At 42.0% G+C, this 25,515-nt stretch overlaps 1 protein-coding gene across 1 annotated transcript in view; it reads right to left on the bottom strand.

Annotated features, from left to right (window-relative positions):
• CDH20 (cadherin 20) overlaps positions 1 to 25,515 on the bottom strand; it is a 174,580-nt gene that overhangs the window by 14,286 nt on the left and 134,779 nt on the right. The window contains exons 7-10 of the mRNA XM_032772234.2: positions 17,203 to 17,456; positions 12,041 to 12,177; positions 5,481 to 5,602; positions 2,384 to 2,501 (exon numbers count right to left, since the gene is read on the bottom strand). Coding sequence (XP_032628125.1) covers positions 2,384 to 2,501; positions 5,481 to 5,602; positions 12,041 to 12,177; positions 17,203 to 17,456 — 631 coding nt within the window. The remainder of the gene's footprint in view (positions 1 to 2,383; positions 2,502 to 5,480; positions 5,603 to 12,040; positions 12,178 to 17,202; positions 17,457 to 25,515) is intronic.

Here is a 25,515-nt window from a genome sequence, read left to right as displayed (position 1 = left end):
ATGTAGGGTGCAAAAAGGGGAAATTATTTTGCTCTCCATTTCTCCTAGTTCCAGTTCTAATCCTACCTTTAAGCCTTGCCGTTTGAACCAAGTCCCACTCTAGAAATCTTAGATGCCTACAGCATGACCACAAGATCTGAATTTGCACAATGCTGACACTTTTCCTCGAAGAAAAGAGCCTATCACTGGGAAATGTTTATATAGAAGCAAATGTTGTATAACCTTCAAGTGTATAAAATAATATGTCATTTTATCGCTGCCTTAAAGGAGCAGGTGTCACTTGGCATTATTGGAAATGGCAGTCTCATAGCGCACTGTGAGTCAAAGCTTCTTATGTCCAACTCAGGCTATAGAAATAAGTGTAACTAACTGACTGTGTCCACTCTGATTACCTTGATTGTCCCTTAAAGTGAAGTTTGGGTTGTTAGCAGCCTCAGGAGCCAAGCTGTAGTAGAAGTGCTGACCCTCTTGTGGGTCATCCTGGTCTACTGCACTCACTGTCTGAATCAGCTGTGGGATGCAAGAACAAAACAGAGTGGTAGCAGCCCTGCTCGGGAGACACCGCTTAAAGAATTACACTCTAAAAGTGAAAGCAAATACAGTGTTTGAACAACACCATCTTGTGAGGGACAAGTCATGACTTGAGACATTGAAAGCCTTCTAGACTTCATTTTATTTCACTGCAGTCATACAAATCCCAGTAAAACTAGCGATGGGCCAATTGGTTCGGTTAAAATAACAGACAAGCCACACCCCCGTTCCCAATTTAAATCAAACCTTTTTTGAAGGCTCTGAAATGCTCAGAAGCACATGCATCGATGTCACAAGAAAGCCCATTGTCAATAGATTTCCAACCTCATTTTCCACTACCAAGTAGATAACTTTCAGACACTTATCCACACTGAACCCTAGATGAGTATTTTGAACATAATTTTAAATAGTAAGGTATGTTTCACAGGGAAACATCTCGCTTTGCTTAAAAGAAGGGAAAAAAAGGTAGTTCTGCAGCATTGTATATGTAAATTTTCCATGCCTGATTTCCAAGTGATAAATTCTCCCTTTCAGGGGTGTGCACAAGGGGGATGGCAAGAGGGGCATGCCCTCCCCCCAGTAATTGGCAGGGGCACAGAAACATGCCCCTTCAAAAATGGTAAAATTTAAATTCCTGCCCCTGCTCCATTCATTGGTTTCTACTGTCTTTCATACAATAAGCTAAACGTGCTGTAAGTTACAGAATATAAACTTCCCTCCACATTCTATATATTCTGTCACCAAGGATGTGCACTAGAAAAATAATTTGGATTTCAGAAGAACTAGTGCTCTTGATATTGTAATTGACTCACAGTTCAAAATACCTTGGGAGAAAGTCTAACTCCGCTTAAGTCAGTGGGAGTTTTGCCATTGACTTTAAAAGGTGAAATCTAAGCTCCTTTAATTTTTTTAAATTAATTAGGTTTTTCCTATGGAGTCAACAATAAGAAAACAAACAAGCATTGCCTTAAGCAATGAATATAATAGGCTGTTTGGAAAGAAAATAGAAGCCAGATTCTAGCACCCTTACTTAATAAGTAGCCTCTTGATTTCAATGGGGAGTAATAGAGTATGGTACTGCTCAGCTTGAGCATGTACTACAATCAGGGACAAACCTTTTGCTTAGTTTTAATATAAGGAATAAACTTCTACTTGAATTCATAGCACTGAAGTTTGTTTTCTAAGTGATTAAGTGAGAAATGATAGGCCTGGGCAGCCTTAAACAGCACTTTGAAATTGATTCCAGGAACTTTTCAAAGTGGTGCAAAGCAATTTAGTCACATGACTCCGGTTATTCATAATGGCAGCTGCATGTCTAAATTCTCATGCACTNATGCATCTCTCCTGTAACTCTTACAGCTTTTTATGAGCAGTAAGTGAACAAGTGTAAAGAGCTTTGAGAAAAAGAGAGGAGACATTAGAATAATAAGAGCATTCACTTTCTGTGCCTGGAAGAAAACATGTAGGGTGCAAAAAGGGGAAATTATTTTGCTCTCCATTTCTCCTAGTTCCAGTTCTAATCCTACCTTTAAGCCTTGCCTTTTGAACCAAGTCCCACTCTAGAAATCTTAGATGCCTACAGCATGACCACAAGATCTGAATTTGCACAATGCTGACACTTTTCCTCGAAGAAAAGAGCCTATCACTGGGAAATGTTTATATAGAAGCAAATGTTGTATAACCTTCAAGTGTATAAAATAATATGTCATTTTATCGCTGCCTTAAAGGAGCAGGTGTCACTTGGCATTATTGGAAATGGCAGTCTCATAGCGCACTGTGAGTCAAAGCTTCTTATGTCCAACTCAGGCTATAGAAATAAGTGTAACTAACTGACTGTGTCCACTCTGATTACCTTGATTGTCCCTTAAAGTGAAGTTTGGGTTGTTAGCAGCCTCAGGAGCCAAGCTGTAGTAGAAGTGCTGACCCTCTTGTGGGTCATCCTGGTCTACTGCACTCACTGTCTGAATCAGCTGTGGGATGCAAGAACAAAACAGAGTGGTAGCAGCCCTGCTCGGGAGACACCGCTTAAAGAATAACACTCTAAAAGTGAAAGCAAATACAGTGTTTGAACAACACCATCTTGTGAGGGACAAGTCATGACTTGAGACATTGAAAGCCTTCTAGACTTCATTTTATTTCACTGCAGTCATACAAATCCCAGTAAAACTAGCGATGGGCCAATTGGTTCGGTTAAAATAACAGACAAGCCACACCCCCGTTCCCAATTTAAATCAAACCTTTTTTGAAGGCTCTGAAATGCTCAGAAGCACATGCATCGATGTCACAAGAAAGCCCATTGTCAATAGATTTCCAACCTCATTTTCCACTACCAAGTAGATAACTTTCAGACACTTATCCACACTGAACCCTAGATGAGTATTTTGAACATAATTTTAAATAGTAAGGTATGTTTCACAGGGAAACATATCGCTTTGCTTAAAAGAAGGGAAAAAAAGGTAGTTCTGCAGCATTGTATATGTAAATTTTCCATGCCTGATTTCCAAGTGATAAATTCTCCCTTTCAGGGGTGTGCACAAGGGGGATGGCAAGAGGGGCATGCCCTCCCCCCAGTAATTGGCAGGGGCACAGAAACATGCCCCTTCAAAAATGGTAAAATTTAAATTCCTGCCCCTGCTCCATTCATTGGTTTCTACTGTCTTTCATACAATAAGCTAAACGTGCTGTAAGTTACAGAATATAAACTTCCCTCCACATTCTATATATTCTGTCACCAAGGATGTGCACTAGAAAAATAATTTGGATTTCAGAAGAACTAGTGCTCTTGATATTGTAATTGACTCACAGTTCAAAATACCTTGGGAGAAAGTCTAACTCCGCTTAAGTCAGTGGGAGTTTTGCCATTGACTTTAAAAGGTGAAATCTAAGCTCCTTTAATTTTTTTAAATTAATTAGGTTTTTCCTATGGAGTCAACAATAAGAAAACAAACAAGCATTGCCTTAAGCAATGAATATAATAGGCTGTTTGGAAAGAAAATAGAAGCCAGATTCTAGCACCCTTACTTAATAAGTAGCCTCTTGATTTCAATGGGGAGTAATAGAGTATGGTACTGCTCAGCTTGAGCATGTACTACAATCAGGGACAAACCTTTTGCTTAGTTTTAATATAAGGAATAAACTTCTACTTGAATTCATAGCACTGAAGTTTGTTTTCTAAGTGATTAAGTGAGAAATGATAGGCCTGGGCAGCCTTAAACAGCACTTTGAAATTGATTCCAGGAACTTTTCAAAGTGGTGCAAAGCAATTTAGTCACATGACTCCGGTTATTCATAATGGCAGCTGCATGTCTAAATTCTCATGCACTACTACTGGGGGGGGGGAGGGATAGCTCAGTGGTTTGAGCATTGGCCTAGGGTTGTGAGTTCAATCCTCATGGGGGCTATCTAGGGAACTGGAGTAAAAAATCTGTCTGGGGATTGATCCTGCTTTGAGCAGGGGGTTGGACTAGATGACCTCCTGAGGTCCCTTCCAACCCTGATATTCTATGATACTTGGAAAGTTTGTCCCCTAGGACAGTGGTCTCCAAAGTGGGATGCACAGCAGCAGGAGTGTTTTATTGTTTTGTTTTGCTTTGGCAGTTCAGGCGGGAGTCTGAGTATGTGGGGTTTTTTTTATTATTTATGGATTTTTTTTTTGCTTTGGCAAAAATGGTAGAGCCAGTGCGACAGGGGGTGCGTGCTCAAAATTCTTTTACTGATAGGGGTGTGTGATAAAAAAAGTTTGGAGATCACTGCCCTAGGAAACCCAAACAGTGATTTTTCTTCTTTGCCTCATTCTGGGGCTCCGTGTGCATAGTTGTACAAAGTTATCTCTGGCATAAACCCATTGACTTCAGGGGAGTCCTATTATGAAGTTGGCCCAGTCACTCCAGGCTACTTTATAGGAGTAAATAGGCTTGAAGTAGATTTAGTGAAAGCTAAGGGCAGGTCTAAAATATGGAATGTCTATTTTTAACTCCCCTAGTAAGAAATCGGCACTCCAGTTTTTAAATTTAGGCATCCAATTCTGATTTGAGCACCCAAACGTAGTACTGTGGATACTGAATGCCTAAGGGCCAGGTTGAGCAACTGGTGGGGTCAGTGACAAAATTCCCACTGACCTCAATGAGCATAGGATCAAACCTTAAATGCCGAGTTTGTGCATCTGCCTGTGGAATATAGAAACCCTAATAAATGAGTCTATATATGAAAGATGTGATTTGAGACAGAGAAGTGACGCCATTGTGATGTTAGCACTGCTTGCTTCAGTGGAGTGATTCTTGATTTTCATGGGTATCAATGAGTGGAACCTAGGATCCCTTGTTAGAAATACTTAGACTTCCTGTAATTACATGATCAAACCCCTAGAGAGCTGAATCAGTCTGTCATCCTTCCTAGATGGATGTGTTCAATTCTATGCAGCTTACAGTTCTTCCTGCCAGGATTTAAAAAAAAAACAAACGAGCAAACAAAATACCCAACCCAACCCACTGCCTGTCATCTAGGAGCTCTAACGACTCCAAGTGTTCTTCATTAAAGGCACAGTTTGCCCCGGTGGTCTCACATTTCCTCTTGTCACTGCTGCTGTGCAACATGCTGTCTGGTTATCGGCTGCCAGCCTCTCTAAAGACGGCTTCATGTCAGAAGTGAAGTGATTCAGACTTTGCAAAGTACATTGTGATCAATAGGGAGGAGAAAGGTGCTATGGATGAGATTATTACTAGCATACTGTAACTTCCTTTGGAAAACAATGAAGTCATCAGAGGACACACATTGGGCCAAGAGCATCAGAACTACTGAACAGAGTTCTGATGAAACATCAGATGTCCTGTAGTGCAAATCTACTTTGCCCCATCCCCTCCCTTTTCTTAGTTGCTGGCTATGCCCATACAATGCAGTATCTGCATGTAAGTGACAACATTCATCTCACACAGACATATGGGATTTCTCACCTGTCCAGCTTTTGCATTTTCACACACAAAAGCTTCATAGAACCTGGAAAACTGAGGAGCATTATCATTCACATCCAGGACTTTTACTGTGACTGATACACTGCCAACCTGTGAGGGACTGTCTAAAAGAAGAAAGAACAAAATAATGACAGGGACTTTATAATCACAGGAAAAAGTACCTGCTTGCTCTACCAAAAAGGCAAGCGAACTCTCCTTTTTAGCCTTGTTGCATTGAAGGAAATTATTCTAATTGTAACAGGTGTGGGAAGATAGTGGATACTATAAGCAAGATTGAGTTCCAGATTCCAATCTAATCACCTCAACTCCTCACATGTTCACAGCTTTCTCAAACCTGGCCACAAACACAAGGTAAATTTCTGGGAAGGTTTGAGACGATGCCAAGAATTAAGGTAGGTTAAGGATGGAAGGTATGGTTCAATTAGTCTTGTTTCAGAAGGCATAGGGCTCAAGGAGCTGATAAAATTGTTTTTTGAAATTCTGCAATTCTGATTTTTCTCAAAATTTAGAATTTCAACTATAAAACAGCTTGACATTTTGGACAAATATTTTATACAAAAATCATCCAGTTTTTTGATCAGCTATAGCACTAGTTGAAAAATGTAAAAATTTCTACAAAAGTTTTCAGTCAAATTTCAATGAGAAAAAGATGGAATTTTCACGACATATTTTGTGGAAACCAAGTGGAACATAATTTATTGGTTTAGTTGCTCACAAATGGAAGGAGAGATGAGTTCATCAAGGTAAATATCTTCAGATCAAATAACATACAAACCCTGTGTCTTCAAGATGAATACATTAGCTTCTTTCTTCTTGTGGTGTTTTTTGGTCCCCCACACCCAATTATTCCACATAAAAAACCAAAATGAAACACCATACAAAAACAAGATGAAGACTGAGCGATCAAATGTTCAAAAGTTCATAAGTTGAGATTTAATTCTCAACTTTAACCCTGCTACCTTGTGCATATATTTAAAATACTATCTCTTTATAGCATTATGTAATGGTGAAATACAGTAGAGCATACATTCTGGAATTTTCATAAGTTTTTTATGTATGGTATTCATATTGCATGTAGCATGCCTGTACCACTGAGTTAATACTGTCAAATAATTTGATTATGTAGATTGTCATCTATCCATATGTTTTATACTGTATCTATCACAGAGGCATATGAATATCTAATTTATAGACTGAATAATATCAAACTATCTTTTAAAAAAAGAAACTCATAGACTTTGTGATGGTCCCTTCTGACTGTAATCATCTAGTCTGATGTCTGGCACGTTGCAGGCCACAGAACCTCACCCCCCTACCGCTGTAATAGACCCCTAACCTCTGGCTGAGTCACTGAAGTCCATAAAGCATGATTTAAAAACTCCAAGTTACAGAGAATCCACCATTTACACTACTTTAACCCAACCAGTGACCCATTCCCCATACTTCAAAGGAAGATGAAAAGCCCCCAGAGTCTCTGTCAATCTGACCCAGGGGAAAATTCCTTTCCAACCTCAAATATGGTGATTAGTTAGACCCTGAGCATGTGGGAAAGGCCCATCAGCCAGATACCTGGGAAAGAATTCTCTGTAGTAACTCAGAGCCCTCCCCATCTAGTATCCCATCACTGGCCGTTGGAGATATTTGCTGCTAGCAGTCGTAGATCGGCTACATGCCACTGTAGGCAGTCTCATCAGATCATCCCCTCCAAAAACTTCTCAGGCTCAGTCTTGAAGCCAGTTAGGGTTTCTGCTCCCTTTGGAAGGCTGTTCCAGAACTTCACTCCTCTGATAGCTAGAAACCATTATCCAATTTCAAGTCTAAGCTTGCTGATGGTCAATTTATATCAATTTGTTCGTGTGTCCACATTGGTACTTAACTTAAATAACTCTTTCCTCTCCCTAGTATTTATCCCTCTGATGTATTTATAGAGAGCAATCATATCTCCTCAGCCACCTTCTGGCTAAACAAGCAACACTGTTTGAGTCTCTGCTCAAAAAATAGGTTTTCCATTCTTCTGATCATCCTAGCAGTCCTTCTCTGCACCTGTTCCAGTTTGAATTCATCTTTCTTAAACATGGGAGACCAGAGTTGCACACAGTCTTCCAGATGAGGTCTTCCCAGTGGCTTGTATAACTGTACTAACACTTCTGTCTCTACTGGAAATACCTCGCCTGATGCAGCCTAGGACTGCATTAGCTTTTTTCATGGCTGCATCATATTGGTGGCTCATAGTCATCCTGTGATCAACCAATACACTCATCCTCATTTGTCATCTCCAGCTAATACATCCCCAGCTTATAGCAAAAATTCTTCTCATTAGTCCCTAAATACATGACCTTGCACTATTAAATGCCATCCCATTTCACCTTATTCATCTATTGTATGCACAAGTGCATACAGAATCAGGCAATTTGGAAGCTAGAAACCTACTAGAAATATTGTACTGCACATATAGAAAAGTGAAATTTTATTTGCTTCAGACAATATGGGACACTTCCTTAGTTACAGCCAACCCAGACAATGAGTCAGTGGGTGCTGTGCAAAGGAGTTTCACCTTATCTTTCTCTGATCCTAGTGCTACTGTAATGCACGGCTTTAACTGAGCCTGTGGGCTGTTTTGGCCACAGAAGGCTGAGCACACAGTAAGGATAGGTTGGGATTGTGTGAGGTCATATCAGGTTATGACCCCTTCCTGCTGCTATATAGGGAGGGGACGTGTGTTATAAAAGCCCTTACATTAGCTCTCCACTACTCAGGTAGGTCATCCTTGCCCTTGACTTAGGTGAGCCTCCTTGGACTTATGAAATTCGATTTTTGGCTGCATTAGACTAGTGGTGCAGTAGTGCAAAGCAGTGACAAGTCAAGATCCTCTTGATCTGTCCCTCAATCTTTTTCAGATAAAACAAGCAATTCTTCTTCTTCGAGGATTAAGCCAAGGAAAAGTTTTACACTTATATCTTTGAGCTGTGCATATTTAAAACAAAACAAAACAAAATAACAACAACAAAAAACCTTTGACACTTCTATTAAAGCGGAAATGGTATATTCTCCACCTCCGCCCTTCACCTAACTCAGAGATGGCTGGGTATATTTGTACAAATGTTAAAAAAAAAAATTCACTTGTAGACTGAGAGTGAGTATATAATTTAACAAAATTCATGGCAGAGAGGGAGGCAAGCATAAGAATGATGCTGTAGCATGGTGGGCAGAACGTTCCCCTGGGACGTGAGACACCCAGTACCCCTGCTCTAATGGATTTTTTTTAAATTTATCCATAGATTGAACAAGAGACTGAAGGACCACATCAGAATATCCCATAACACCATGGCTAAGGCATGCATCTGAGAGGTGAAAGATCTCAGTCCAGATTCTTCAGGTGTGTACGTGTGTGTGTGTGTGGGGGGGGATTTGAACTGGCTTTCCCAATCCAAGGTAAGTACTCTACCCACCAGCTAAAAGTTAGGAGTTGTCACCTGCCCCTGGCTGTTTTTGTAAGCTTGTCTATTGGAGCCCAATGTGGTAGGCAAGTCTGTCTTCTCCTGGATCATGCATCATTCTAGGATTTAGCCAGCTGGATGCCTGGTGAGAGGCTGCAAAAAAAAGAAGAGAGATATACCCCCTTGGGGCGCCTTCCAAGCTGAAAAGTCTGTCTAATTAATCTCTCCTCATATGAAAGCATTCTAATATCCCTAATAAATTTCTTGCCCTATTCTGGACCTTTTCCAATTCGCAATATAATCTGTTTGAGATGGGGGACCAACATTTGCATGCAGTATTCAAGGTGTGGCGTATCATGGATTATATGAGGGGCAACAGGCATATTTTCTGTCTAATCCTTATCTAATCCCTTTCTTTGATGATCCCAAAACATTCTGCTCTCCCTTTTTGACTGCCGCTGCACATTGAGTGGATGATTTCAGAGAACTATCCCATGAACTCCAAGATCCTTTATTGAGGTGGTAACAGCTAATTTAGACTCCACGATTGTATATGTATAAGTGTAGGATTAATGTTATTTTCAATCGTGCATTTACTTACATTATATCACAGAAATTTCAATCTGCATTTTGTTGCCAGAACACCCAGTTTTGTGAGATCTTTTGTAGCTCTTTGCAATCTGCCCTGGGACTTAACTATCTCGAGTAGTTTTTATCATCTGCAAATTTTGCCACCTCACTGTTTTACCCCTTTTCCAGATTGTTTATGAATATGTTAAATAGGACTGAGCCTAGTACAGACCCCTGGGGGACACACTATTTTACCTCTCTCCATTCGAAAACTGACCATTTATTTCTTACCCTTTGTTTCCTATCTTTTAACCAGGTATCAGTCATGAGAGAACCTTCCCTTTATTCCATAACTGTTTATTTGCTTAAAAGCTTTGTGAGGACCTTGTCAAAGCTTCTGAAAATCTAAATACACTATATCTACTCGCGGATCTCCTTGTCTGCATGCTTGTTGACCCCCTCAAAAATGTAGTAGATTAGTGAGGCATGATTTCCCTTTAAAAAACCATGTGTGACCATTCCCAACAAATTATGTTCATCTATGTGTCTGACAATTTTGTTCTTATGATAGTTTCAACCAATTTGCTGGGTACTGAAGTGGAGCTACTGGCCTATAGTTGCCATGGTAACCTCTGGAGCCCTTTTTAAAAATTGGCATCACATTAGGTCTCCTACAGTCATTTGGTACAGAAGCTGATTTAAATGATAGGTTACAGATGACAGTTAGTAGTCCTGCAATTTCACATTTGAGTTCCTTCAGAACTCTTGGGTGAATACCATCAGGTCCTGGAGACTTATTACTGTTTAGTTTATCAATTTGTTCCAAAACCTCCTCTAATGACACCTCAATTTGGGACAGTTCATCAGATCTGTCACCCAAAAAGAATGGCTCAGGTCTGGGAATCTCCTTCACATCCTCAACAGTGAAGACCGATGCAAAGAATTCATTTAGTTGCTCCACAATAGCCTTATTGTTTCTGTGTGCTCCTTTAGCATCTTGATCATTCAGCGGCCTCATTGGTTGTTTAGCAGGCTTTCTGCTTCTGATGCATTTAAAAATGATTTTGCTATTACTTTTGGAGTCTTTGGCTAGATGTTCTTCAATTATTTTTTTGGTCTTTCTAATTATATTTTTACACTTCATTTGCCAGAGTCTATGCTCTTTTCTATTTTCCTCATTAGGACTTATCTTCCATTTTTTAAAGGATTCCTTTTTGCCTCTCACTGCTTCTTTTACTTTGTTGTTTAACCACAATGGCTCTTTTTTGGTTCTCTTACTTTGTTTTTTAAATTGGGGTATACATTTAAGTTGAGCTTCTACTATGGCGTCTTTAAAAAGTTTCCACGTAGCTTGCAGGGATTTTACTTCTGGTATTGTACTTTTTAATTTCTGTTTCACTAACCTCCTCATTTTTGTGTAGTTCCCATTTCTGAAATTAAATGCTACAGTGTTGTGCAACTGTGGATTTTTCCCTGCCACAGGGATATTAAATTTAACATTTAAGTTACTGATTGCAAAAGGTGCCAGGTTAAAGAGCCCTGGAGTATGAAGTACTCCAGCTGTAAAGCAGGCACTGCCTAAATAGCAGGAGTGCATACTCATTCAAACTGCCCAGCTAGTCTGTTTCAAACTTGATGTAGCCCTAGATATGATCTTTCTAGACGAGTCCAATCAGTTCTTGGACAACTGAGAGACTGCTGACAAAGATACCAGTTAATACTCAGTGGTGGCAGATTTTGTGATGTCCACAAGAAAATGGACTGAGATCATTATCAAAACCCTGTGAAGCACAGAGGTTTCAGCTCAGATGCCTGAAACTCTGCTTTGAATTTCATGTTCATTTGTACCCCAAGCTAAGCGCTATCAAAATTGCAGTTTTTCATAGATTCATTTTAAAACTATCAGTGCCTCCTTTGCACCTAGAAGATCACAATGGTGAATCTGGACTGAGTTTTTGGTGTGTAACTAAACACGGAATTCTAGCAAATTTCAACTGTTCTGGAGTTGTTAAAAACAATTCACGCAGCTTCTGTGGCTTGTGCGAAATGACTTGGCTGTAAACAGCAAGTAGATGGCAATGACAGTTGCTCTCTACTGACCTAGGATGGATTTGAAAAGTGACCCAGAAGTGAAAAAGCTCTCATCCTATTACCAATTCCCTCCTCCTCCCTAGGAATCTTGGTGTCTACTCTGATACACACTGAAGCATCTATTTTTGTTAACTAGTTGTTCTGGGGAGACGGCTCTCACTGAATCATATTTCAAGAAGAGCTTTACAATAATTCACTTGAATACTAATGAGTTGAGAAAACAACACTCTGCATTTAATTGTAACCCCCCAAATCTCATCCCCTTACAAAAAAGAGTGTAAAAACTAAAATGCAATATTCACTCTGTAATGTGAGAAGTTCAGTTCAGACAGATCGTGTGACTTCCGTTCATTTAATAAAAAAAAATGTGAATCGCTTAATTGAAAATAATCTATCACTGTACCTATTGTATCTCTAATCTATCTACAGTCTCCATCCACTTACTCAGCTCCACAGCCAGCACAGTGATATTGTGCCAAGAAAGGTCTTCCCGGTCAAGAGGTCTTGCAGTCATCAGAGCTCCTGTTGCAATGTCGACGTAAAAGAACCTCCCGGGATCACTGCTTCTATCAATTGAATATCTGCAAAAGTACATATTAAAAATATTATGCAACTCTTGGGGAAACATTGTGTTATAGCACATACAGCACATACAGCACATAAGAACGGCCATACTAGATCAGACCAATGGTCCATCTAGCCCAGTAGCCTGTTTTCCAATGGTGGCCAATGCCAGGTGCCCCAGAGGGAATGAACAGAACAGGTAATCATCAAGTGATCCATCCCCTGTTGCCCATTCCGGCTTCTGGCAAACAGAGGGCAGGGACACTATTCCTGCCCATCCTAGCTAATAGCCATTGATGGACCTATCCTCCATGAATTTATCTAGTTCTTTTTTTGAGCCCTGTTATAGTCTTGGCCTTCACTACATCCTCTGGCAAATATTTCCACAGGTTGACTGTGCGTTGTATGAAGAAATACTTCCTTTTGTTTGTTTCAAACCTGCTGCCTATTAATTTCATTGGTGACCCCTAGTTCTTTTGTTACGAGAAGGAGTAAATAACACTTATTTATTTTTCTGCATACCAGTCATGATTTTATAGATCTCTCTCATATCCCCCCTTAGGCATCTCTTTTCCAAGCTGACAAGTCCCAGTCTTATTAATCTTTCCTCAAACGGAGGATTTTGGTTGCCCTTTTCTGTTCCTTTTCCAATTCAAATATCTTTTTTGAGATGGGGCGACCACATCTGCATGCAATATTCAAGATGTGGGCGTACCATGGACTTATAGAGAGGCAACAGGATATTTTCTGTCTTATCTATCTTTTTCCTAACGATTCCCAACATTGTTAGCTTTTCTGACTGCCACTGCACATTGAGGGGATGGTTTCAGAGAACTATCCACAATGACTCCAAGATCTCATTCTTAAGTATTAACAGCTAGTTTAGACCCCATCATTTCATATGTATACATATATATAAAAAAATTGGGATTATGTTTTCCAGCGTGCATTACTCTGCATTTATCAACGCTGAATTTAATCTCCCATTTTGTTGCCCAGTTGCCCAACTTTGAGCCACTAAAGTACCTCACCAACTATCATATAGAACAGAACTGTATTCATCTAGGACCTGCTCCTGTTCCCATTGACTTCAGTAGGTAAGGATTGGAGCCTTCACTAACTGATAAATAGTTCAGTGTTGGCCTCCTTTCACAGGGAACACTAATAGTTTGAAGCTGCGGAGTAGGGAATGTAATGCACAGTTCAGCACAGACTATGCTGAACGTTGTACTGCCTAACTAACTACTTGGGGTGGGAGTCCGTTACGAGATAGTTATACCAGTACAACCCTTACTAGGGATGCAGTTATACCAGGATAAAGGTACCTTGTACTAGTATAGTTATTTCCTGTCCTGTACAGGAATAAGATATGTTGGTATAAGCACTTTTATATTAGTATAAAGGTGTCCATGCACCAGGAGCCTGAACTACTTTGACTGTACCAGTATAGTAACCATGTTAGTTTGGATGTTAGGAACAAGCACTGGAATGTGTCTCTGTGGTGAGCAGAGTTGCTGACAGTACCCATTTTGGCTTTTTTTTTTTTTTTAATTCAGACATTTGAACCACAATTATCACCCTCCATGGAACACAGGGACAACCCTTCTGACGGCTGTCATGTATTTACTAGAGGTGGAAATTTCGCCATTTCTCTGCACATCCAAAACTCTAAGATGGCAATGGGAATACAGGGTGCAGAAGTGCATCCAGCCACTGCTGTGGAGGCAGTTCATCTGCCCCCTCAGTACCATTCTGGCTCTGAGAGTCTGCAATGAACCCATAATGTGTAATCCTTTTTTGACTTCTATTTGCATCAATGATATCCTGCAGTAATGAGGTCCACAGATTCATTTTATGTTGTGGAAAAGAACATTTGGCCTTTGGAAGCAAAGACCACCTTCTCTGCAGTATTATGATGCTTTTCTGTAGGTGATAAATACCTTTAATTTTCACACTTGAAGACCAGAGTAGACTCTTTCTGTCTTTGGAGATTGCTGATGTGTAATGTATACTGTTAATCTATTACTGCTATTGATCTAAGATAGACACTCCCTCAAAAGATATCACCAGGCACCAATCCAAGCACCATTCCTTAGATTATAATTCAGACTAATTTCCACCACTGTTGGCCCACTCCACAGTGCTCTCATTGAATTGAATACGGGTTTATCCACTGACCTCACCAGAAGCAGAATCAGGACCTTTATTCTGATTTTTTTTCTGCTTTACAATCAGCAGAACAAACATGCAAGACTGATTTTAAGATAGCATCATGCTGTATAGCAGTGCTTCTTAAAGTTGGGCCACTGCTTGTTCAGGAAAAGCCCCTGGTGGGCTGGGTGAGTTTGTTTTCCTGCTGCGTAGGCAGGTTCAGCCAATCACGGCTCCCACTGGCCAGCACATCCCTCGGCCTGCACTGCTTCCCGCAGCTCCCATTGGCCTAGGACAGTGAACCGCAGCCAGTGGGAGCCGTGATCAGCCAAACCAACTGACATGGCAGGTAAACAAACTGGCCCGGCCCACTAGGGGCTTTCCCTACACAAGCGGCAGCCTGACTTTGAGAATCATAGAATATCAGGGTTGGAAGGGAACTCAGGAGGTCATCTAGTCCAACCCCCTGCTCAAAGCAGGGCCAATCCCTAAATGGCCCCCTCAAGGATTGAATTCACAACCCTGGGTTTAGCAGGCCAATGCGCAAACCACTGAGCTATCCCTCCTCCCCCTGCTGTATAGCACTGGCAGTACAAAACACTGTAGAGCTATGCACTTGGGCAAGAAACAGCAATTATTTCCCCCAGAAAAAGTGAGAGAAGGGGAAAAAAAGGTATTTTTTCTATTTTAAATAGAGATTTTTGAGGTATTAGATTTATTACAGAAAGCTGCATGAGAGTTGCTGTATTTTTCTATAATAATCATTCTTGTATGAGGTCTATAAAAAGATTTTTCCAATGACAGTTTAAGGCCAGCTAGTATCTGAGAGTGAATACAGCCATCTGATTAGTGGGTCAGCATTAATCAGTGATGTCACAAAGCACAGGTGGAGGCTTTGTACTGATTTCTCCACACACTGTCTCCTATTAATAAGTAGTCTTCCACGTTCATGTCCATTGTACTGTTTAAATAATCTTCCTTAGTCACTCAGCAGTCATCAAGCCACATTTTCAGCAATCAGAGTCTCTCAGTGTGGGAGTCCAAATGCCAGAAGCTGAGAATAAGAGGATTTCAGCATTCCCATGTGTTCAGCATGCCCTTCTGAAACATGGTCTGGTGCTTTAAATTTATTTTCAAATTTGAAAAAAAAAGGCATTTTTGATTAAGTTTTTTTTTTGGATTACAACCTTAGTTTCTGGTGGAATCATTTCTGATGCACTGAATGTATGCTTTCCTCCTCCTTTAAATTTTGCACTACGAGGGCCAGATTCTCCCCAACCTTGCACCTTGTGCACCAGTAGAAAGTGACGGTGTAAAACACTACCATTCTGCTTTTGCTCTCATTAGGTATCGATGTAACTGGCCAAATGAGGTGCAAGGCAGTGGAGGAACAATAGTTGATTTTTACATCTTTATTTACCCAAATCACTCATATTTTGTTTCTGTGTATTTACAATGCAGGAGGAAAGAGAGGCTGCACACAAGAAAATATGTGTATGTAAATACTGGAGTATATTTTTAATTGTGCCTGAATTTAAATACAACCCTACCTCGATATAACGCTGTCCTCACGACCCAAAAAATCTTACCATGTTATGGGTGAAACCATGTTCTATTGAACTTGCTTTGATCCGCCGCAGTGTGGAGCCCCACCCCCCTCGGAGCGCTGCTTTACCGCGTTATATCCAAATTTGTGTTATATCAGGTCGTGTTATATCAGGGTAGAGGTGTAGTTGTTCTTGCCTTGCTGTTTGTATTCCTTCCCCCCTTAAAAAGCTTATTCTCAACTGAGTTAACTGAAAAGTCCTGGGAAAAACTCAAAACCACAGTAAAAACATGAACATATATCTACCTTTTGTGTCTACGGATATATTTTTTCACAAATGCACATGAACTTGTTTTCACTGCAAAGCTGCAGCATGTGGATGATGCCAGAAAATGATTAGAATGATAAGACCCTGAGACAGAGAGAGTAGAATGATGTAGTTTGATTGATATTGAAGGAAAGATTAAGATGAGAAGCACAGAGCCGAATGAAGGATAGTCTCATAATCTAGTTAGGAGTTAGAAACAATGGACATGATGTAGGAAAAAGGAAAGTATACATCTTAGAAAGAGCACTTCTAAGGGAAAATAGTGCGCTAAGCAGAACAGGCTTTGTGTCTACCTGGTTCCCTCCCTATGTGAAGCCCATAAAGCCACATATAAGGATTTCACTGTCCCTTCAAAAATTGTAACAACTCAGCATCTAGCGTTCCTGCTGTGCTTTTCTGTAAAGATCCTGAAACTAGGCAGCTGAGAAGCTGAACTTGCACAGGGGGAGGGAAACAATATACCAACTGCTTGCATAGATCAGAGAAACTTTTAAGGGTTATTTGCTGGTCTATGAAAAGGCAATGAACCTACAACTTTATGTAAGTTTCAATGCTGAATATGGTCTCAAAGAACATTGATCTTTTCTGGTAAGACACGGCTGCCACTCTGGAAATGAGAGCGACAATCATGCAGCTCATTTTTTTGGTTCCTGGCTGAACTGTAAATATGAAGCTCCCATGACTGTGAATGTTGTTTACCTTCCTTTATTACTTATGGGAATATCTAACTAAACAGCTTGAATGTCACAATAGATAATTGAGTAGTCCAGACATATGTTATTAGCATGCATTCTATTATAAATGGATTTGTATAGCTGAACTGTTGACAAAGATAGGTTGTGTGTAACAATGTGCTTTGAAACAGAAGGGAAAAGAGAGCTGATTACCTACAACACAATATGAGGACAGATCTGAAACGGGGGTTTCAATTTCCACCAGCTGCGTATCTGACCTAAAGACATACAGTAGAAAACCTCTGGATAACAAGAAAAGCTAAAAAAAAAAAGTATGAAAAACCTGATTAAGTTGTTGGTCACATCAGGGTCCCTGGCAGAAATAATTTGTATGGTGGTTCCAATCTCCACATCCTCAGGCACTTCCACGAAGTAGAAGCTAGGCTCAAAGACTGGTGGCTCGTCCACATCCTCCACGCTGATGTGCACAGTCGTGGTGTCGCGGAAGGGGCCCAGGTTCAGGAAACGCATTTCCAGGTGGGGATTGGTGCCCTCTACTTTTAAAGTGTAACTTTTCTTGCTCTCAAAACTTAAGGGCTGAGGAAGAGAAAAGGACTGTGTTAAGCCTGTTGAATTCAGTGTGTTAGGCTGCAGCCTCCTGTGTGCCTAAAATAAATGCTTCTCCCCTTTTTACTGCATCTCAGTATCTTTCCACAGATTCATCTCTATTACATGGTCAGTCTTTATGCCAAATATCACATCTAAATATTTTTAGTTGAAAATAAATCCTGAAGGGGCAATTGTATCAGGAACATTCTGTATTTAACTAAAAACCCAACAACTAAAGTGATGAGAGGAAGGGTTCTGTTTGAAACAACTGAAGATCTGAAACTCGTTCACCCAATCAAGTGCTATCCATAAGTCTAGTGGAAACAAAAGCAATTGGAAAGTTATACACCTCTCCCCCGATATAATGCGACCCAATAAAACACGAATTCGGATATAACGCAGTAAAGCAGTGCTCCAGGGAGCAGGGCTGCGAACTCCAGCGGATCAAAGCAAGTTTGATATAACACAGTTTCACCTATAACGTGTAAAATTTTTTGGCTCCCGAGGACAGCGTTATATTGGGGTAGAGGTGTAGTTAAAAGTTATGGGGGACCCTGCTGCCAATTTAATTTCCTGCAGTTCTAATAACTAAATGTTCACAAACCCTTAACATGTAGGGAGTTTTATGGTGAAAAACAGCTCAGTAGAATCCCCTTAATTGGTGCAGAGTCTGAGCAAAACAAACTTTGTTCCTATAATGCAATTGCCCAATTTTCAGAGGCATACAGTGTGCTGCAAAAAATCATGGATTTTATGGATTTTAGCCTGGTATTTTGTAACCTTAGAACCATGAAACTGCCTTGCATAGAGCAGATCATTAACCCACTTAATTCACTATGGAGGTGAAGCTGATTGGGGCTTGTACATCTACTCCCAACCTATTGGAGCACTACAGACTTTCAATCTTTGTCATTCTTTTCTTTTTGACAACTGAACGAAATTAGATGGGTAGTGGAATTGCAAGAGGCCTGGGTGACAGGACAACTGGGAAGCAGGCCTGAGTGTTTTCCACTGGAGTGTATTCAAGGAGAATGAAGGGGAAGGCCAGTTATGGTAGGTATGTGGGAGGGTACAGTATAAATGGCAGAAGTTCTCCCAGACCTATAGACAGCAGAGATCATTGTGCACTCGTGCCCCCCCCCCACCCTAAGGTGGAAGTCAGTAGTTTGCTGTAATTGCTACTCTCTGCTAAGCCAGTTTGCAGCAACCAGAAGAGGAAGCTACTCACCTTGTGCAGTACCGATGGTTCTTCGAGATGTGTCCCCCTATGGGTGCTCCACCCTAGGGGCATGTGCGCCCTTGCGCCTCTAATCGGAGATTTTTGGGAGCAGTGACAGTTGAGCCCGCGCATGTGCTCTCCCTCCCTCGTGGTCTGTCTCAAGACTATCTAGCACTACATGGGCGAACCCCCCACCCCTTGTCCACCACAGAGCCCTATAGAGAACTCTGAAGTAGAGGGGTGGAGGGCGGGTTGTGGAGCACCCACAAGGGGACACATCTCAAAGAACCATTGTTACTGCACAAAGTGAGTAACTTCCTCCTCTTCTTCAAGTAGTGTCCCTATGGGTGCTCCACTGTAGTGATTCCTGAGCAGTAGCCACCACTGGAGGCTGGGACTTCGGAGTGGAGTCTGTTACTACAGAAAGTACTGTGGAATCAAAGATGGCACTGGGGAACAAATTTTCAGTGATCGCATAATGTTCTGTGAAAGTATGGGCTGAGGCCCAAGTCATTGCTCTACAGATGACCGAGATAGGAATGTGACCGAGGTAGAAATTGACCTTATGGCATGCATATGGACTCTGGACAGCACCAGGTTGCACCCTTGATAACCATGATTAATGCAACCAGAGACCCATTTGGATAGTCTTTGAACTCATATCTCAGAGATTTTGGATCTTTCTGTGGACAAAAGGAAGAGTTTAGGGGATTTCCTAAAGTCCTTAGTCCTGTCCAAATAGAATGCTAGTGTCCTTCTAACATCTAGCATATGCAGAATTGTCTCCCTGTTGTCACAATGTGGTTTTGGGAAAAAAACAGGAAGATGGATCTGTTGATTCATATGGAAACTGCAGAGAAAGTAGGGAGAAACTTGGGATATGGCTTTAGAGTTATTTTGTCTTTTAAAAAAGGCGGTGAATGGTGAGTGTGCCATCAGGGCCGCTATTTCTCCTATGTGCCTAGCTGAGGTGATGGCAATTAGAAATGTTGTCTTCATGGACAGGTGTAAGAGAGAGCAAGTTGTCATGGACATAAAAGGAGGTCTAGTCAAAGCCCTGAGAACTAGATTAAGGTCCCAGGCTGGAGCGGGTATATCACATCTGGAAAGAGATTCCCAATGCCCTTAAGGAATCTACGCATCAATGGGTGAGCAAACACCAATTATCTGTCTACCTGGCAGTGGAAAGCAATTTTCACGTGAGATATACCTTAACGGAGCTGAGCGAGAGTTTTGACCTCTTGAGGTCTAAAATATAGTGCAAAATCAGAGAGAGGGAAGATGGTTGGGTCTATGTGTTTAGGTAACTATGTCAAGTCATCAACTTTTGGCTGTGTAGCAATATGTCTTTCAGCTCATCAGAGCATTCCGCCTCTAAGTCTGGGACCTAAGAAGGAGCCAAGCCTGGAGGCAGAGGACCTGCAGGTTGGGGTGAAGGATCAGCCCATTGTATTGAAAGAGCAGGTGAGGAATGGGCTGAAGAGGAACAGGAGGGCATATTGCCTTTTGTGTCAGTGTAACAGGGTTCATGACCACACCCCTCTTCCTGGGGCCCACTTGCCCACCCCAGTAAGTTTGGAGAGGCTTCAGGGTTGTGCAACACCCATGTCTTTATTTACTTATCATTGTCCCACCACCAGTGTCCATCTATATACAAGCTTTACAGGTTTGGTTACCTCCTTTACAGGCAGAGTCAGCTTTCAGGTAGGAGGCTTCCAGCTTCCTCCCTGACTGACTTCTCCTTTGCTGCCCCCCTGCTTTCTGGCACCTTCCCAACCTTTATAGCCCTTGGCATGTCAGGCCAGCAGGTGTTGCCAATCTTCAGGCTAGCATCAGGCCTTTTCCATCAGCCCCAATCTGCTTCCCTTGATTGGGCAGAGGCTAATTAGGTGCTTCTCCACCAGCAGCCTGCTACAGTCAGGTAAGGGAGCCAGACTTGTCACGGCCAGGAGGAGCAGTCAGAATAGCTCGCTTTGTCTCATTTAATTTTCAACAGGACCTTGAACAGAAGAGGAAACTGGGAAAAGGCATACTAGAGGGCCCCATCCACTATGATGGAGTCGGGCTGTGGATGTTGAAACAAAGTCTGTCTCTGTGGGAGAGATGTAGTATTTTCTTTTTAATTATTTTTATTTTTGGCTCTGTTGCTGGATGGTGCGATGGAGGCTGGTGTCTGCCAGATGACTTTGGTAGGATCCAGAATAGCCTCATTAATTGGGAGGGCGATTCTGGATGAGGAGGTGGTGTGCAACATATCCACCAACTTGTGATGTGTATCTGCCACCTTGTGAAGGGGAATCTGCATCTCATCTGCCACCCTCTTGGTAAGATCCAGAAAGTTCTTAAAATCATAGATTCATAGATTCTAGGACTGGAAGGGACCTCGAGAGGTCATCGAGTCCAGTCCCCTGCCCTCATGGCAGGACCAAATACTGTCTAGACCATCCCTGATAGTCATTTCCCCATTTTATTCCTAAGCTACTCCTTAAATAGCCTTCCAGAAGATGGGAGGATTCCAACCTCCCCCCCTAAGGCAATTTTTATTACCAAGTGTTTTACCACACCCTTGTGACAGTTTTAGGAAAAACTTTTTTTCCTAATGGTCCCCCGAACCTAAACCTCCTTTGCCCCTTGGTTAGGCCCCACTTTTTTGCTTTCTTGTTTTTTGGTCCCCTTAAAGACTAAAGAGAAAAACAAGTTTTTTCTTCGCCTCCCTCCTTAGACACCCCTTTTAGATACCTGAACTTGCTATCAATGTCCCCTCCTACAGTCTTCTCTTTCCCAAACAAAGAAAACCAATTTCTTTTCCCCCAGCTTTCCCTTCCCATAGGTCCATGTTTTTCTCTAGACCTTAATCATGTTCCCTTGTTTGCGCCCCGCATTTCTCCTCTCCACCAATCTATTCTTGAAATTGTGGTACCGCGGACAGAACCTGGACGCAATACCTTCAGCTGAATAGAGCCCTAACCAGCATAGAAGTAAAAGCGGAAGAATGACCCTTTTTTCTTCGTGTCCCTTTGCTCATCAACACCCGCCTGTTTATGCATCCCAGAATCACATGTTTGCCTTTTTTTTGCAAACAGCAAATAAAACATTGGTTTTTTGACTCCATATTAAGCCATTTGTTGGTCGCCACTATAATTCCCTCAGATTCCTTTTCCTTTGCTGTACCTCTCTTCCTATGACAGGCTTTTCCCCTCATTCTGTAAATGTGTGGAAACTGATTTTGTTCTTCCCTAATGGGAGCACTTTTGCCCATTTTGCTTTAAAAAACTTCATCCTGTTTTACCTCAGACCCATAATTCTCCATGGTCCCAGTTTCATTGAAATTATGACTCCTAATCCCTTCATCCTCCAAAGCAGTTGCAATCCCTCCCAGTTTGGTGGTATCTGCAAACTTAAGCATACTTTCTATGCCAATCTCTACGTCATTGATACTCAACAGAGCCGGTCCCAAAACAGACCACTGCGGAACCCCACTTGTTACACCTTTCCAGCAAGATTGGGAGCCATTAATAACTACTCTCTGAGTACGGGATGGGTGGGGGAGCAGTACAGCCTCATCTGGTGGAGATGAGAAGTGTGCTAGAGGGGTAGCTTAAAGTCCTTCTTCCTGTTCTGAAAAAGCTTCCTCCTCCCTTGGGTCAGGGGCTCTGGACAGCCAGGCTGTAGAAGACCATCTGGTGGACTCTCTCTGAGTGACACTGGATGGCCGCGACGTGTGTACACATTACCCAAGGATTGCAATACAGCCATGGGAGAGTGGGGGAAGGAGGGCGGACATGGGTGGTGGGCTTACCCCAGGGTTGTGGGTTGGCTCAGTAGAACTGGGGAGGACCCTTGTATCGTAACTGTGGGCCACGATGAGGGGCCAGGGAAATGACCTTCTCCTGGCCATTGTCAGACTCATCACTGGGTAAGGGTGGTGCTGACTGGAGTATTGGCGGTACATGGCCTAGTGCCAAGAGTGATTCCGAGTGCCGGGATGTGCTTGGTACCGGGGGCCTGGTACTGAGTAATGAGGATTGCGGTTCTTCACCAATCATCAGGTCTCTAGGGTACTAGAGACCCTGGAGTACCCTGGGCTCACTCGGTACCATGGAGGGGTGTCCATGGTACTTTGTTCGTACCGATGGTTGAGAGCACTCCCTAGATGAGAGTTTTGTTGCACCCAGTACAGAAGTTTTGTTGATGCCACTCTTTTAGAGATGGTACATTAATTGTCTTTCCCTGGGTGCCAGGGTCACGGGTCTCCAGAGAACCAGAGCTCATGTGGTCACTTGGTCCTGTAGAGGTGTGTGTGTGGTATGTTGTCAGTACTGATAGTTGGGAAGGTGTTGAGCACTCCTTAGATGGGAGTTTTGTCACACCTGGTACCAAAAGGTTTCTCTGTGATGTTCTTTTAGAGACAGTGCGGTAATTGTCTGTCTCCTTAGGGAGTGGTACCATTGCCTCAGAGCCTGACTGCCAAAGCCCCCGGCTTCTCCAGATGATGCCGCCAGCCAGTGCCACACAGCAGAGCTCATAGTGGAGGCCTCCTTCTGGGTACCATGCTACTGGTGCCGTCAGTACCCAGGTGGCCGCACTGGGGAACCGCTCTGGCTGGCCAACTACTTGGAGCCCTTTTAATGAGCTTTTTCTGGGGACATCTGCTGTTTTTTCCCATGACTGTATGCCCTTTGATCCGAGGTCAGCACCGGAGTCCCCCTGGAGACTGGAGTGCCTTCTCCATAAGGGGGAGTTTTAACTTCAGCTTTGAGTTCCTGCGAGAAGGCTGCTTTAGCTATGGCAGGGGAAGCACTTATGTGAGTGTGTCTGGCCATTACAGGAATTGAGTCCTTGCAGGAGAGGCACCTCTTGGAGCAGGGAGAGCCGGGCATGCCCCTGGGTGGGGGGCTATCATCCTCTGCAGTGAGGAATGCAGAAAAAAGTCATCTTTATTCCTCTTCTTCTTTTCCTTCTTTTTTTTAAACTGAAAAAACAGAGTCTACCAAACACCGGCAGGAGGAATGGCGGGAAATACCCCTGGACAGGGGCAGGAAATTAAAACATTTTTTCTTTCTTTCTCTTCTCTCTCTTTTTTTTAATCCCAAAGGAGTAAAAAAAAGGACACACTAACTATTAAGTAGAACAAAAGAAACAAAAACAACTTCTTATGCTAATGACACAGATAAGGAAGGGATGACTGCTCACTCCATCTGCTCACTCTGTTCGAGCCAAAGGTGGTGGAGAAGGAAGTGAGCGGGTTTTGCCCACACAGTGCTAGAGAGCCTCAAGGGAGAACACATGGGCAGGTTCAAGGGACACTGCTAGCAAAAATCTCCAATTAGAGGCGCAAGCGCACACGTACACCTACAGTGGAGGACCCATAGGGACACTACTCAAAGCAGAACTACTTTCTCACACAAGGGGAGTCAGAGCCAGGAGCTCTGCTTTCCAGCTGAGAAGATAGATCCACCTACTTAGAGATGCTGAACTCACTAAAGTTTGAAATGCTTTGGGGTTTTTGCATTGAAGGTGCTATAGAAATACAAAGTATTATATTATTTGCTGACTCAAGCTATCTACTAGCAAGCCAGTAGGAGGTAGGATGGGGAAGGAGCAGTCAGAGTAGGGGGAAGATAGCTGGTGAGAAGCTGTTTCCCAGGTGGCTTTTAGATCAAAGTGTCATGGAGCTAATTCAAGAAGTCCTGCAAACCCTGTGATCTTACACTAATGACCAGCTCCATTGTCTATTTATTTAATTGCTGCTCATCACTGTTGTATCAAGTAGCAAATTACTTAGGCCTGGTCATACAGTCTTTATTTGGCAAAACTCCAACTGAAGCCAATGGTAATTTTGCTAAGTAAAGGTTTAAACAAAGATATTAGGATTTGGCCCTTTTCTCTGTTCATATGGATCATCTGGTTTTTAGTGAAGTTCTAGGGCCAGAAGGAATGTCTATTCTAACATGATTTCCAGACCAGTTTTACAGATTGAATAAGTTCAGCTAAATTTTAGTACATTTGAGAAATTATCTGGATTGAACTGGCACTCCAGACTTTTTGAGATTTACCCATAGCTACTTTTTAATCCAGTTTTACAGCTGGATTGATGCACACTTGCTCAGTGGCTCTGCATGCATCAGTGGCTGTCTGCATTACAACAGTTTAGGATTTTTTTTAGCTCCCAGTCCTTTGCCCCAGACAATGGACTCACTTGATCTCATGAAATTACTATTTATTTGACTCCAAAGTTTAGGTTGCATTACAGATATGTTAGCCTTTGAGTCTGTTAATAGAGTGACAGGAAAACTAAATCCTGTTTGTTTGTTTGTTTGTTAATATAGACTGACTACATTCTGTTCAGTAGAGATGGGTCCAAAACAAAAATACAGAGCTGAATTCTGGGTACAAACTTTATAGCTTTACAGAACAAGCAAAACACGCAGTCTGTCACTTCTGCAGCCCTTGGGGGTTTGAAATCTTGATCTGAATGGGAACTTTTCCAAACTGGAGTGTGGCTATACACAAATGAATCATCTTATAAAATACCATAGGCACACACAGTTTTACAAGCATATAAACTCTGGTAGCCTAGAATGAGAGTACCTTACTGTGTTGATGTTAGTCTTCTCATTCGGTATGTTCTAGAATGCATCTTTTATAGTACTGCATAATTATGTTTAAATGCTTTGCTGAACCTTGGCCTAAAGAACTAAAGTAGTGGTTCTCAGTTGGAGGTACGCAGAAGCAGGGCCGGCTTTAGGAAGTGTGGGCCCCAATTCGAACATTTTCGGTGGGGCCCTGGCAGGGATGACTTAAAAAAAAGTGGAAAAAAAAGCCTCT

Source organism: Chelonoidis abingdonii, chromosome 2 (genome assembly GCF_003597395.2).
Source record: "Chelonoidis abingdonii isolate Lonesome George chromosome 2, CheloAbing_2.0, whole genome shotgun sequence".
NCBI lineage: Eukaryota > Metazoa > Chordata > Testudines > Testudinidae > Chelonoidis > Chelonoidis abingdonii.
The sequence above is the reverse complement of the archived record's forward strand: the minus strand, read 5'-3'. Positions and strand labels throughout refer to the sequence as shown.